The 15792-nt window shown below is 23.8% G+C and overlaps 1 protein-coding gene across 4 annotated transcripts in view; it reads right to left on the minus strand.

Annotated features, from left to right (window-relative positions):
- Positions 1–359: 359 nt before the first annotated feature.
- Positions 360–15792, minus strand: part of LOC129607383 (feline leukemia virus subgroup C receptor-related protein 2) — a 112343-nt gene continuing 96910 nt past the window's right edge. For 3 of the 4 annotated variants that reach the window (XM_055518358.1, XM_055518360.1, XM_055518359.1), the window contains 5 exons: positions 7711–7852; positions 7246–7433; positions 6500–6624; positions 4618–4728; positions 360–3763 (listed from right to left, as the gene is read on the minus strand). In XM_055518358.1, coding sequence (XP_055374333.1) covers positions 3475–3763; positions 4618–4728; positions 6500–6624; positions 7246–7433; positions 7711–7852 — 855 coding nt within the window. In that variant the 3' untranslated portion in view covers positions 360–3474. The remainder of the gene's footprint in view (positions 3764–4617; positions 4729–6499; positions 6625–7245; positions 7434–7710; positions 7853–15792) is intronic. The other variant, XM_055518361.1, reaches the window with a different exon arrangement.

Raw genomic sequence — 15792 nt, forward strand, 5'->3', positions numbered from 1 at the left:
GTCATGATTGTACAAATTTTGTAAATTTTAGAAGAAGACGTTAATTATGTATATTTTTACGTATATTTGGTTAAATTTTTACAATTTTTTTAATTAATTTTTTATTACATATTTTGTTTTTGTTAATTTCGAAAAATGGACTTAACACTAGCATTCATGAATTTAAATTTTTTTCAATTTATATTATTGAATTTAGCTAAATTTATATGTATTTACTTTTTATGTATGTATTTACTTTTTATGTATGTATTGTATGTATGTATTTACTTTTTATATATGCTTGATTTTTTTAACATTTATCTAAAATATACAATTTTTTTTTTGTTTAAACATTAAATTATTTTAACATTTTGTGACTATTTTCCTATAACACATACTTACATTCATATACATTATTATTTACTTTTTATAACAGTCGATATTAACAATTTTTATTTCTTTAAAATTTCTGGTTTAAATTTTATTACAACATTATTAATATAACAAATTTTTTCTTTTAATTCCGAAGGTACATTTTAAATAATAATTATGTAATTTCTATGCAGGTATTTGTTTCATAAATATTGTCTTTAAAATTTTTTGTAAAATTCACAATAGAGAAAAATAGAGAGAAATTTGATGAAACATTTTGTTGTTAAAGAAAAATTTTTAATTTAAAAAGCTGCTTTATTAGCTGACCAAATAAGTTTTAATTAAAAAAAAAAAATAACCGAGAATTTTTATCACAAAATATTTTATGCTTTCAGGTAAACGGTATAAATTTTTCCGTTCAACGTAAATATTTAAAGAAAGGATGTTCTTTTCAAAATTTCCTTTAATTTTAAAATTTTTTCGACAATTAGCGTTTTATTTTTAAATTGTAATAACTTCTCGTTTTACCTTATAAGATAAAATAATTTTGTAATTACATGTAAAGTTTGACGAGTTGAATTCTTACAATAGAACATTTTCTTTTTTACAAAATCACAAACAAAGAACTGAAATTGCAATTTGTTTCATCAAAATTCAGATATAGGTTTTAAGATTTTTATTGTTTTACAAACGTTTTTTTGCAAATTGCTTATTTGTTTGAAATTACATTCACAATTTGATATTAATTGAAAGGTCCATCTTGTCTATTAAATATAGGTTTTCAATTTTTTTTTATTTTTCATTAAATTTTATAAAAGTTTTGGATAATGCTTTTGTTAACATTCTTAAGCATTTCAAATTTATCTAGTCATGCTTTATATAATATGTGTTATATTTAAAAAATAAAAAATAATGTTTCTATCTTAGAAGTTTTCAAATTTTTCTGATATTTAATTTCTAGTAGTTAAATCACTTTTTTATACAATAGCTTAATTACTAATTTAAAATATATATTATATACTTATTATTCGATTGTATAAATAAATATATTAATTTTTTTTTAATATTTCAAATACGTGGGAATCCAATTGACAATATTAACATATTAAAATGTATAATTTCGAATATAAACTTTAAATGTTAATTTTACCAATATGTTACGATGCTTTTTAATATAATGTAAAAGGGTGTCCAATAACTTAAAATTCAAATAGTTTTTGGAATATTGCCGGTGAATGATTCAGTTTGTTATAGAATAAATAAAATCAATTGCAATAAATTATTAATATGTAGGTTTAAAAGATTACTCTTATTTTTAAAAATTATATCCGTATATGTCGTTTTAGTAAGCATAGCTGTAAGAAATCACTTAATTGGAGTTTTTTCTTCAAACACGATTTTTTTTAGTATCAGACATTTCAGAAATATGTTTTATACACTTAATTCGAATTATGAGTATTAAATGAAAAATCGAATGAAAACAGTAAAAATAATATAGAATTAAATATATTTTGTTTACCGTATAAAGTTTCCACTTTTAATTACTTTGTTAGTGCCATTAGATATCGCATTTGAAAATTCAAAATAATTAAAGTTTAAGGAAACTTATCACAAATAAAGCATTATAATAAAAAATATGTAACAATATCATTGTAATTTTTGAAAATTTTGCTTAGAACTTGAAATATTTATTTTATTAATATTTTTGCATCAAATTCAATTTGAGTTATTGCAGCTATTTAAATTTATACATATAATAATATTTACACATAAAGGTGGACTATTTAAGAGTGTTCATTAAGAGGTGGGTCAACAAATGAAATTATGACAACTTTTATTAATAACAGTTTTTTTTTTTACTTTTATGACGATTTTTTCGTAATCAAAGTTTATTTTTGATTTGATTATTATTGATTGTGGCGTTGCTTCTCATTCAGCATAATAGAAAATTATGGATATTTTTTGCTTTATTTTGAAAGTTATTTCGTCCCAGCTTGGGCTCTTCTCATAAAATATTAATTTATATGAACTAATATTAAATATAAATTGTGTTGAAAGCAATTGAGTTATATATATAGATGAATTCTTAATTAAACAATACCACCTCATTCATATATTGTATAATTAATGCTAGTGAAACTAATATTTAATACATGAAATCGTTCTTTTTAAAGAATCAATTTAAAAAACAAACAATTAATAATTATTTTAGTATATTATAAATATAAATGTACTTATATATGTTAATTAAAAATTTAATTTCTGGACCAGCCAATTTTGTAAATAACTTATTAATTTAGATTCTGACACCAACAAAAAATTTTTATAATTAAAAGAAGAGCAATAAATTTATTGTAGCTTTAACACTTAATATCAAAATATCAATAATAATTTTGCATCGAAATATATTTTTGTAGTTAAATATTAACAAATATGTATATATAACATGTATATATATATAGATATATATTTATATATATTTATATATATATATGATTGAATAATATATGAAATAACGCCATAAGCCATTCACATGCATAATATAGCAATAATATTATTAACCGTTCCGTCAACAGACAAATTTTATACTTTTTGAACAATTTTTTACATAATATATTCAAATAGACATGCATATTTCGAAATTTTCGTTTAACAGTTTTATATTTCAATGCAGAAGACAAATTTTTCAAGAAAACTGTTATACTATAAACACGAGTGAGAAACGATTGTAATGGTACCCACAAGGACAAGGGTAAATTACTTTGATTTGTACAATTTTTTTTTACTGATGTGTGACTTATGGCATTATTTCATATAACCAATTAATTTTTTCTTTGATTTTTTAACAAAAATAAAAATTTTATATTTTTAATTCTAATTTATTTTTAATATTAATTTTTTTCTATCATTTCGCTATATGTATATACGCATATGCTTTCTTATAGCATGTATAGGACATATAAATATTGAAATCTTTTTACTTAGCTGTAGCTATATATATAAATATGTATGATAACACAATTTTTTGTTTTGTATTTAGGTAATGTTTTAAATTTTAAAAATTTTGATAATGTTTCCAAATGCTCGTACTATATATGAATATATAAGAATTGTTTATTATTTTTAAATTTGTGGATTACTAGTACTTGTTGGCATTTGTGCTGCTTGCCGCCTTAAATCTGAACCGATAATTGCTGTTATTACTGTTCCAATACATAACATTACAGCCATTACTATATTTGCAGGTATATCACCAAATGCTGTTAACAATTCTGAATATAACATTGTAAATAGTATGCCAAAAACTTGTGCAGCTGCATTTAATAAACCAGCTGATGTACCTTCAGGTTCTGGATATGTTAATTCAGCAGCAAATTCAAAGCCAACTGGTAAATAACCAGTCATAAAGAACCTGTAAATTTAAAAAATTATTAAGTTAAATATTTAAATTTAAGTATAATATAATTATATTGGTTTTGGAAATCTTCTCATATAAAAAATATTTATGACTTATTAGAACATTAAAAACAAATATAAGACTTGGTGTCGAATTATGAGCTTAACAATAATTATTGATTCATATTTGAAATCTGCTGTTTAAAAGCAATTAAATTCAAAATAAACTTGATTAATTATTAAATGCCTTTTCGTAGAAGAGGAAACAAACAATCGAACTTCTCTATTTTTTTAAATTATTCTGCTATGTTATGCACTATGTTAAATTATACTATGTACATATATTTATTATAAAATATAATTGTACTATTTTAGCGAGCAATTCATAATATGCTTATTATGATTCTATTGTTTTAAATTAAGTGTTCTAAAGCAATTTTATTTTAAATAAATTTAATGAAACAAACAATAGCACATAATAGATTTGTTTGTTTGTTCTATAATAATTTTGTTAAGGGTTAAGTTATTTTCATGGCATTCGCAGACATACGATTTACTCCACACTTTTGTAATTTTGTAGATGAAGAACGAGGTAGCTTTTAATTTAAAATTGAAAAGAGAATAAACTTTCAGCATAATTGAAATAAAAAATTAGGCTAGAATTATAAATTGAAGTTGAAGAAAATTTTTTGTTTATGAAGTTTCACTTTATTTTAATAGAATATTAAAAACAAAAGTTAAAATTACTCAACATTTTATAATTGATTTTTTAAGTTCAATTGAAATAAAATTGCTTTATAAAATGATCAAATTTTTACCTATTTAAGGTTTTTTTTTTTACATTATTTTAATTTTTATTTTTAAACTTACCCTAAAAGTGATGCTGTTACATAAACTACAGCTATATGGCCTGTGTCAAGAGTAAATGTAAACACCCACATACCAACCATTGAGAATGCGTAAACTGCTAATGTAGTTTCTCTGTAAAATATTTTTAATAAAAAATTATTACATAAAATAATACATACATGTTACAAAATATTGCATTTACTTAACGTTTTACAATTAATGGCAACGAAAAATATTTCAATAGATACATACATACATATGTAAGGTGCTGTATGTATATGTATATTTAATAGAATAATTGTGCCTAAGTATTTTTTTGAACTACTCTTTTATGTAGGGTGGTGTATTTTAGGTTGTTCGTTTGGAGAGTTTTAAATCCTTTAAAGTTTAAAGGAATGAGAGCCAAAATCACTTCTTATTGATAATTCAATATAGAAACAGAATTTATTACGTATTTTTAACGAATTTCTGCATATAGCTATTTAAAAACAACTAAGTTTAACTCTGTACCTCATGTTTTCCAAGGTTCTTGGAAATTCCAACACTCTTTACAGTCAATAATTTTTAAAATTTTATATTTAAATTTAAAAATTTTTTGGTCAGATGAAACCATAATTTATAGCTGACATTGTGCGAATATTTTTTCAAGTGTAAAGTTAAAGATTTGGAGAATAAACTTTTCTTAAACTTTAAATTTAAGGTCAAAAATGTTTTTCCTTTTTGTTTAAATTTACACAAAAAATATTAACTACATTATAAACTTGGTTTTTTATTACAATAAAGGGTATAGGAAAAAAGTCTATTTTTCCCATAAGGATATAAATTTCAATTTATTTTCATTTTTACCCTAATCTCGTTACTTATTATGTTTTAATAAAATATGTATTTTAAAATTTAAGAATAAACAAAAAATTAGTTTTAGTTTTACAATGGCCATAACAAGAAAATAACACCAATATAGAGTAGGTAGACATATGCCAAATTTCTTAAATTGAAGAACAAGGGATGGGTTTGTGAAACAAAAAATTTTGAATGACGATCTACGTTTCCCGCATAGTATTTTTGGACATTTGTCATTTTTGACAAAATCCGCCACAAGTTTTTTACCATGTTTATTTTTATCAAATAATTTTTCAATGCAGAAAATATTAATGCACTTCAATTCCTCAAATTAATTTTTTTTCTGTAGAAATTAAATGGATTTTCAAAAAATATGTAACATAGGCTATGCATCTTGTTGCAATATGTAATTTGTTTGCAGTTCATTAAAAAAATTCAATTATTTCTTAAAAAAATTTCTTCCGATTCAATGTATTTTTTTTAATGAATAAAAACGTTTTTTATAATAATGAACAGAAGAACAATGGTGACAGTGGCATAAATAAAATCTGACACATACATACGCCATGTAATAATGATGAAACTTGCAATTTTTATTTATCAGTATCGTTATTTTTAATCGTTAAAATGTTTTTATGCTGCTTTTATCAGCCTTTACTGATGAATTTATTCAGTTACAATTTCTTTGCAATTACTGTCAAAATTGTGCTCAAAACAGTGTTAAATTTTGTAAAAGATTTTCTAAGAGAAAGCACAAAACAATTAAATTTTATTTATTTTATGTCTCTTGGATTTAAAATTACTGTTATACAGTATTAATATTTTATTCAGCAATTAATATATAATACAGAATATTAAGCTCACAGGGTATAATTGGTAAGTTATGTAACAGTAGAGGATTATTGCAATTTTAAAGTAATGGTATGTAGATAGTTCTTATAGAACGGCAATTATAACCTATTAAAGACAAAAATCAGCTGGTTAAAGTAATAAAATGATTCAGCTAATACAAAATGTTCAAAAAATTTTTATTTTTTTAAAAAAAATTAATTGCAATACTTACTTGAAACGATGTGTTTTATCTAGAACAATTCCTGATAGAACGGAACCCAACATGCCAGCCAATACAATACATAAACCAATACGACCAGTATCGACTTCATGTCCAGGATAGTATTTTAATACGACCTTCACGAAGAAAACAAAAAATAAAATAAAATTAATTTTTTTTTTAAATTTGTTTCACGGAATGTAAGAAAAAACGTGAACAATTTCAATCTTATCCGTTTCTTTTCAAATGATTTTAGCTTAGATTTACTTAGAATTCTTTCACGTTTTCTTTCTTCATTAAAATAAAAAATATCGAACAAAAGCAAAAGACCAAAACATTAGATATTGACCGAAATTTGAATTTATTTTCGTGATTTACAGTTGAAATTTTAATAAAACAATTTATTTGAAACGAAATTTCAATGTTTGCGAGGGTGTGATATTAAAAAAATTATTGATTTTTTAAATCTGTTCTATAATTAGTTTATAATTTAACGAGTTTTTAATTTAATTAACGATTTTATTACTGATTTATTTAAAATTAAACCGTTAATTGAATCAGTTAGGTAGCCAGGTATTTTTTGTTTCGGAATCTTCACACTTATTAGAATCGTTTAGAATTTTTTCAAGAAAATTTTATAATATTTTTAAATTATTGATTTGCACCTTCTTTTTTAATCATATTTTTAATACAAAACTTAAAATTGTAAATAATTTTTGCTATTAGCACAATACACATATACCAGCTAACATACTTACTGGATTAAGTAGAGTAGAAATAGCATAGAAGACACCAACATTCATGCCGTAGGATGTTAATAAAAAAATATAATTTCTATTAAGGACGAGATTTTTCAATGATTGTAAAAAGTTTATGTTTTCAACTTCTGGTGCTCTAGATGCTTCTTGTGCAGCTGATGGTGGTGTTGGTGGATGATCTTGGAAAACTTTTATTATCAACATAGTTGTGTTTCATTTTATAGTAGTTCCATTATAGTAGTTTTAAAGAAACAAGTAACAAAAAACCAAAAAAGAAAATAAATTTACTTTCGTTTTTCTCGGGTACAGTAAAATTAATTTTAAAATTTATAGAGTCCTTGCGGAAAAATTTGTAGAAAAATATTTTTTATTAAATTTATAAAGAGAAATGCAATTACTATTTAATTTTGATAATATTAAATATTAAAATTATTAATATACATATTTAGATATGTAGGTACTCACACAAAATCATTAGAATAACTAAAACTGATGTAAAACCGGCAACCATATAAAACATAACCTGAAGATCTTTACCAATTAATTCTAAATCATCGTGATTACCAACTAATACAGGAGGCAATACAAATCCAATAGCCACGCCAAGCTGTAAATATTTTTAATGATGTAAATAAATTGGCATGTAATTTAAAAATTTAATTAAAAACATGTAATTTGTAAGGGTTATCAAATATTTAATTTGATTACATTTGGAGTATCTTTCATAAAATTATATTATGGGTTCTGTCTGAGATTTGATTACAATGCAGTTTTAATTGAAACAATGTTGATGGTGAAGTAAGAGCTTCTTCGAGCAAAATCAATTTGCCTATACAAAAGGACACATAGCCAAAATCTACTTTGCTAATGTGATTGTAAAATTGTTGGATACATTTCAAATTTGTTTTGGAATCGTAATATTTTCATAGCTTACCTTGGTTCAAAATGATTTCCAAAATTACATAATTATTTTAATTCAACTTAACGTTTATTACTTTTTACGACAAGGCTTACACATGGATAGTATACTGTGGCTTGTACATATATCATAAAAACTGCGTTAAGTATCGAGTTTCAAGTAATTTGCGCATAAAGTTTGACGAGGCACTCTATTCCATATTATTTGAATACAATTTCAAATTTGATGCTTTATCAACATTTCAAATAATTTTTGGCATTTTAAGATCTGTTCAGTAATAATAGTGTTATCAATTTGTTAATTTTAATATTGAGCCTAAATAAGGCTCAATATTAAAAATTTTTACTCTAACCAAGAATCCACCAATTTTTATACCAAGAATTCAACGCTATTCTAAATATATTTAAAATTTTAAGTAACTTTATTTATAGCTAACGGTAATTGCTATGAATTTCGTTAAAATAAAATTTTCTTTAAAATTTTCATTAAAATGAAACATCAAGGTTCTTTTTGCAATTCCAATAAAATGCAATAAGCTAATTTTGTGAATCAGCTGTTTTCTTAAAGTTTTATACTTCTGTTTTTGCAATTTTTAATAACCAGTGGTTCTTCATAAGTTATTTGTGTTAGATTCAAAATATTTTGCATTCTTTCGGTATTTCTAATTTTGCTTTCTATAAAATGAAAGTTAAATTGTGTTACTAAATGTAAGATTATTTGACAGTGTGGCGAATATGAGAAATTACAAAAAAAAAACACAAATTTCATACATAATTATTAATAATTTTAATTTTTTCACTTCTTAACTAAAAATTCCACTCTAAATTTGTTTTCTTTCGCCTTGGTTTGATTTCGACGTGCGCATTATAGTTTTTAAATCGTACATTATTATTTGATATGTTAGCAATTTTTGAATTTCGATAAAATGACACGTAGGCTAAAATTTTTAAGTTAGTTGTTTACTAATATAAATAACAGTAAAATTTTAATATTAATTAGTTATTTAATCATTATATTAATGAATTATACTAAAAAATGTTACGAAAAATCGTATTGAAGGTACAAATTGCGATTTAAAACTATAAAATGTTGCTTTTCATGCATCATCGAGTTACGCTTTGACTTTAATTGTGTTCTTTTAATTTTTTTTTAGATACTGTTATTTTCTAGTGTATTTCAATTGGGAATAATAGCCGAAAATGGAAAATCATTTCAGTATAGTTCATTCATGCGAATGGAAAACTCTCCAAGTAAATTAACACTATGGACAAGTAAAACAATGACAACATCAGATTTGGAAGAAATCAAAAAATCAAAAGAAAATTCAATTATTCCAAAGATCGATGAAAGTAAAACTGAGGAAACTAAAATTACTGAAATTTCTAAACTAAATGATAAAATTCCAAATTTCGAGAATGAAGATGAAATAGAATCATTGAATGACATAGATAATTCTGTAAGCCAAAGAATTCCAGAAGAAGATTTTATGAAAGAAAAACAAAATTATATTCAAAAATTGTACGGTAATAATAAAAAACCAATAATTGCTGATATTAAAAAAGATGAAGCTGAACCAATTCAACAAAAAGCTCCAACCTTCTTTTTAAATCCATTCAATTTAGCACTTTCTCTTTTTGATTCTTTAACAAAAGTACAACCTAAAAAAGACGATGAACCAAGTAAAATATTGAAAATAGTTCCTTTAAAAACTGACAATGAATCTGACTTGAAGACTCCATCAAACGCTTATTGTACATGTAATCAGCAACCATGCATGTGTAATGAAAATTCCGAAAAACAATTAAATGAAGAAAATCGATTTGGTTTTGAAGTACCAAACTCATCAGACGAAAAGATAGAAAAACAAAATTTTAAAAGTAAATTTACAACACCATCTGATGATATTGAAAATGAAGATATGATACCAACAACAGTTAAACCACATCCTACACCAAGTACTTTTATATTTCGTTTTCCAACAAAATTAGCAACAGGAAATGAAGAAAGAGATTCAATGAAAAAAGATGATATTATTAGTACAACACTACCAAATGTATCAAATATAAACAAAGCTGATTGTAAATTTGGAAATTGTAAGCAAGAAATTACAACCGAATCTCCGTTGAATTCTAGAGGTCCACTAGAAAGTGGAGTATTTCCACATGTCTTTTTATTTGTTAGGAAACCAAAGCAATATGCTTAATAATATAATTCATTTAGTAAAATGTATTATACATAATTACTTTCGAAGGTGAAATAGAAATTTCACCTTCTTTTTAGTGATAATTTAAGAATATATAAGTTTTATAAATAATTTGTAACATCTTTAGACAGAAAATAAAAAAAGGCTTTGTAGTTTACTAATTAGTTTGAAATTTGGATTATTTTAAATTCAGAAAAGAGTATGTAAAGAAATATTGAATTCTGCCTGTGTGGAACGCTTTTCAACTAAAATATTGAAAAAACAAATTTGTTTAACTATGTTGAATAAAAACATGTAGTGTGACTTTTGATATGTTTTCTTTAGAAACATATTTGCGCAAACTGCAACTCTTATTGAGTAAAAGTTGAATGAAAATTGAGTCGACACGACGTAATTTTCCTCACGACACGTGGTGAAAATTATTAATTTAATTAGTATATTCACTAAATTACGTACACATCATTATCGTATGACATGCTAGATGCGATCAAGAACACGTTTGTATCGTTTTATCTAAGCGTATAATACATATCTCCTATTTTTTTTTCCAGTTGTAATAATGTTTATGTTTATTACATAGAACATATAGGTACTCCTTTGCCAATTCATAATTTGTACACAGGCAACATGTAGATCAACGTTGTATACGTTTAAATTACCCTTTAAAGTTTAAAGAAAATTCAATGTGATATGGGGTAGAGTAAAGAAATGATGTTAAGTATCACTATAAATTTTATTTTAATTCCACTTGCAAAAAAATTTTCATACATGTACATACTCGCACATCAAATAGAGTTGGTTCTTCCTTTTTTAAATAATTTTCAGATATTAAAATGTTTCTTTTGTTACTATTCTATTTTTTGATATATGTACATACATAGTACGTTATGTCTTGTGACGGGGTTCAATTAAATGTACTTAACCTAAAAAATAAATTATAAGATTAGTTTTTCACTTCAACTTAAGCAGCTCTTTTATATGTTTAACTGGGTTGTAAAACATTCACATACAATGTTTGTTGTGTTCACTGCTATTCGTAGCTTTAAAAAGAAGTTGTGTTTTCTGAAAAATTATACTCAAGGATAAACACAAAATGTCATTTTAAATATTTCGTTAAATATATTGCAAGCATAAGACTAATAATTTAAAATAATTTTTTCTTAACATAATTTTTGAAAATGTAACAATATGTGGACTATATTGTTTTCATGGACTTATGCTTGTGTATAAAATTTTGTATTGCTAATTAGATCGCATCCAATTCAACATTGCTTATTAATTCGCATTCAATTGGGTTTATAGAAAATATATCTGTAATGTGCGGCATTTTGTATTGACTTATTCCTACATTAAAGAAATCCAATGTAAGTTGGCAAAACCTTGAGAGTATTTAATTTTTTGTTTACGAAAGAATTCAAAATGATTTTTGAGAATTAAAAGGAGGATTTAAATAAATTAAAAGTTACTTTTAGCATAAGAGGAATAATAAAATTTATTACGTATTAATCGGTTGTGTGTGTGTTTTAAAATATATAAGTGTTTTCGTCTGAAAGTGGCGATGTTTCAATGGCAGAATAAATCGCTATGTTATAATACAATCGCAATATAAAGTAATTGTAGTTTGACAATTTATATGAATTTATATACGAGTAATATATTTTCATAACAAGAAGAAAATCAATGACATTCATTAAGTAAGAATTGGCCTTATATTTTGAATAAAAGTTTTTTGTAAATGTCAAATGTATCAATGAGTGCAGTACTAATTCAAAATGAAAGTACTAGATGTCGTAACCTGAAAAGAATTGAGAACCACTGATCTTATTTAATTAATTAAATAGTTTAAAAAATTCGTCTTCTAATTAGAATTTAATTTAGGCTAGGCGAATTGTTTCATTATGTAGAATTTTAATTAAAACATTATCTGAAGCACAAAGTACTAAAAATCCCGTATTGAATATAACATAATGGAAAAATTTTTTTTATCATTAGTCTCAAATCATTCAAAAAGTTTCATCATATAACCTTAGTTATCATCTAAAAACCAATTGAATTATGTAAGTATGTATTTAATTGAATATAAAAATATTTCCCAATATTTGGGAGAAAAAAGAAATTATTAAAAAATTTTAGAATTTTTATAAACATTTTACATTGTGAATTTTATAACAGCAAAATATTTTTACCTTTGATTAGGTTAGCATTTTATTTCACTTTTCTTTATCTCAAATAAATTTTAATAAAATCTCAATAAATTTTAATCTGAGATAAAGTGAAAAATTTGTATGATTTCAGTCGTTATATTAAATCTAGTTCTTTAAGTGGTTACCTGGAATGACCTTGATATTTGGTGAATTATAATTCACAGAATTGTAATAAAAAAAAGCAGTACCTTTATAGGACCTCTGAGAGCTATTGGGTAACAGTGCTGAAGTTTCAAATTTTTTCATGGGAGAAATCCAAATTTAAAGATTTTGTTCAAGAGGAGAATAAAGTAATACATATTATGTATGTATGTTCGTAACGTATAACGCTGTCACCAAAATTTTAAGAGGAATGAGGTAGTATAGATCAATATACTAAATTTTTGTAGAGTTCCTGTTGTAATACTCTTAAAAAATCTAGTGATATAAAATTTCAGAAGTTAAGCCTTAATTATTTCAACTACAATATTACTAATGTCGGCAGCAGCTGTTTGAATTATCACTAAAATCGGCTTAGAGCAATTAATCTTCTCAATGATTTAGAACTAATATTCGGGTGTTGAAAAATCTTATGATTGAGGAATTTAACACAGCGCAGCCAATTTTTACAGACTTCTTATTTTGTAAAAAACTCTCATCTTTACTTTGATGATTAACTTTAAAATTTTTTTTTAAATCTCTCAAGATAATGTGAAAGGTAATTTCACATTATCTATGAAATAATTTTAGTATTTCCATAAATTACATACATTACAAATTCATAATAGATGTGTAAATTTATTCAATTATGTAGAATTACTTGACTACTAAAATGTAAAAAGGTCCTATCATGTACATACATAAAATTTGAATTTGATTTGAAGAAAATTGAAGAGTTTTAAATATTCTGTGTACTTATCGATTTTTTGAAGATAAAGTCAAACATACGTTTTTACTATGGTTTTGAGATTCTACATAGAAACTATTATTCAATTTCAAATTTATGCCTTGTGAAAAAGTTATGTAATAAAATAACTTGAAAGACGAAATCACCAAGAAGAAAAAAAAAAGAAAATCTGTTGGGGTCATGTTTTTTTATTATTTTTATTTTGTATTTAGTTTTTGTTTTTTGTTTATTATTAATATAATAAATACTACATGCTGTGAAGAGTTTTGAGGAACAAAAAATGATTGGAATTTTTATGAGAAATGGTCATTGATTTTACTATAATAATAAAGGAATAGAAATATTATAACGATATCAATTTTAAGAAGGATATTACAAGGATATGTGAAATAAATTTTATTAGGAAATATGCTTTTTCAACGCTTTTTTATTTGATTTTATAATTCTATGGAAAAATCGCTTAAGTCGAAAAAAAGTTTTTTCGATTTATTTGTGTTCAATATTTAGGTAAATATTTTCAACATAAAATATCAAGAAAAAAACATTTGGCGACCCCATAAAATATATATACTTGCTTAAAATCAAATTCTAAGTCGATCAGGCTATGTCCGTCTGCTGATTTGCGAATGCAAAGAGCTAGAGACTTGAAATCTACCACAAACTCAAGTTTTTATTGCACGCGGATCGGTCATAAATGGACGCAATTGGCCCACTGGAACATGGTTACGATTCAGCTTAAAAGTCCTAAATGTTGAATTTCGCATATTAGTGAAACAGCTGTATTTACGATGACAGGGTTATTTTGCGGGCAAATATTAAATTTTTTAACATCAAACATATTTAATTTAATTAATATTTTCAATATTTCTTACTTGAAAGAAATTATTTCTGATTAAAGATTTTATTTTTCCACAAATTTCCTACTAAATAAGTATTTACTTGTTCTCATTTTCTAGATCCACAATTATACTTGATAGTAAATAAGCATAGTAAATTTTTAATGGTTTTTTGTAATATTGTAAAATTTTTTAAATAAATTGTGAATTTGTTTAAAAAATTTTACTTTATTTGTTTAATAAATTTTTATTTATTTTTAAATATTTTACTTCTTTTTGAAAATTTCATTGATTTTCTTTCAAAATTTCTTTTTTAGTTTTTATGAAGTATTTCATTCGATCGAATATATTTGAAAAATTTCCGTCTGATTAAGTTTTTTCATATTAAACTTAAAGAGAAATTACACATTATTAAGATGAGAAGGACATATTTTAATATTAAATAAAATACATGATATTTGGGGACAGATTGACCTTGTTGGGTAATGTTTTTTTTTATAGATATACAAGATAAAGTAAATCTTTTTATATTATGCACACATTTATGAAAATATGAAATCTTTTTATAGAAAAAAAAATTAAAAAAATCCTTTTTTCCTTTTATTTTAGATTTTTACATCGTTGTTAAGTTCATTGAAGTAAAAGGATATTTAATATTTGGTGAAATAAGGAATTCGTATAGTTAATCGTATAGTTTCTGCCAAGTTTATGAATCCAGTGTTTATTTTAAGGCTTTGGTTCTTTTTTATTTTTGTTTTTGAAATGTATAAGAATACGTGGTTGTTAGTTCGGAATAATTTAAAATATAGACCGGTATGTAGAGGAATGTATATATGTAGTTAAATTTTTATTTTAATAAATTCAAATTTATTTATAGGATCCCATATAAAGTGTAAAATTAATAAAAAGGAAAAGAAATTACGATTTAATATTCAAAGATAAAGTAAATTTATATACAGTTTTTATACCAGCCTCACGTAATCTACAAAAATGTATGCACATATACATAATAATAAGGAAATAATAAATATCTATTAGCTTGTATTGTTTGTTTTGAAGAAGACAGGATGAAGTTGTATCATGGAATTTCAAGAGGAGGATTACTTATAATTTGTAGCGGTTCATGCTATGAGCTATGAAATCGGAACACGGGAATTCAATAAAAATGCAGTGTTTGAATTCATTGGAAGAAATGAAAATTCATTTTGAAAAATAAAGATAATAGTTACCCAATAGAACTGGAGCAATAGAACTATAATTCGTATTTTAGGTTCCTCTCCACAAACCGAAAATTATTTTTGGTAAGTTGTAACTTTTATTTATTTTTATCTTTAAATAATGTATGTATTCACTAATGTTATATAATAGATTAATATGTATGTTATATTATAGTATTATGTGTGTATGTGACGATTGTTTAACTATACATTTCAATTATTGTAGAATAGTAAATATTCTAAAATCTTTAATATGCAAATTAAAGGACCTTAATATGCAAA

Source organism: Condylostylus longicornis, unplaced genomic scaffold, assembly GCF_029603195.1.
Source record: "Condylostylus longicornis isolate FDR11 unplaced genomic scaffold, ASM2960319v2 ptg000027l, whole genome shotgun sequence".
Classification (NCBI taxonomy): domain Eukaryota; kingdom Metazoa; phylum Arthropoda; class Insecta; order Diptera; family Dolichopodidae; genus Condylostylus; species Condylostylus longicornis.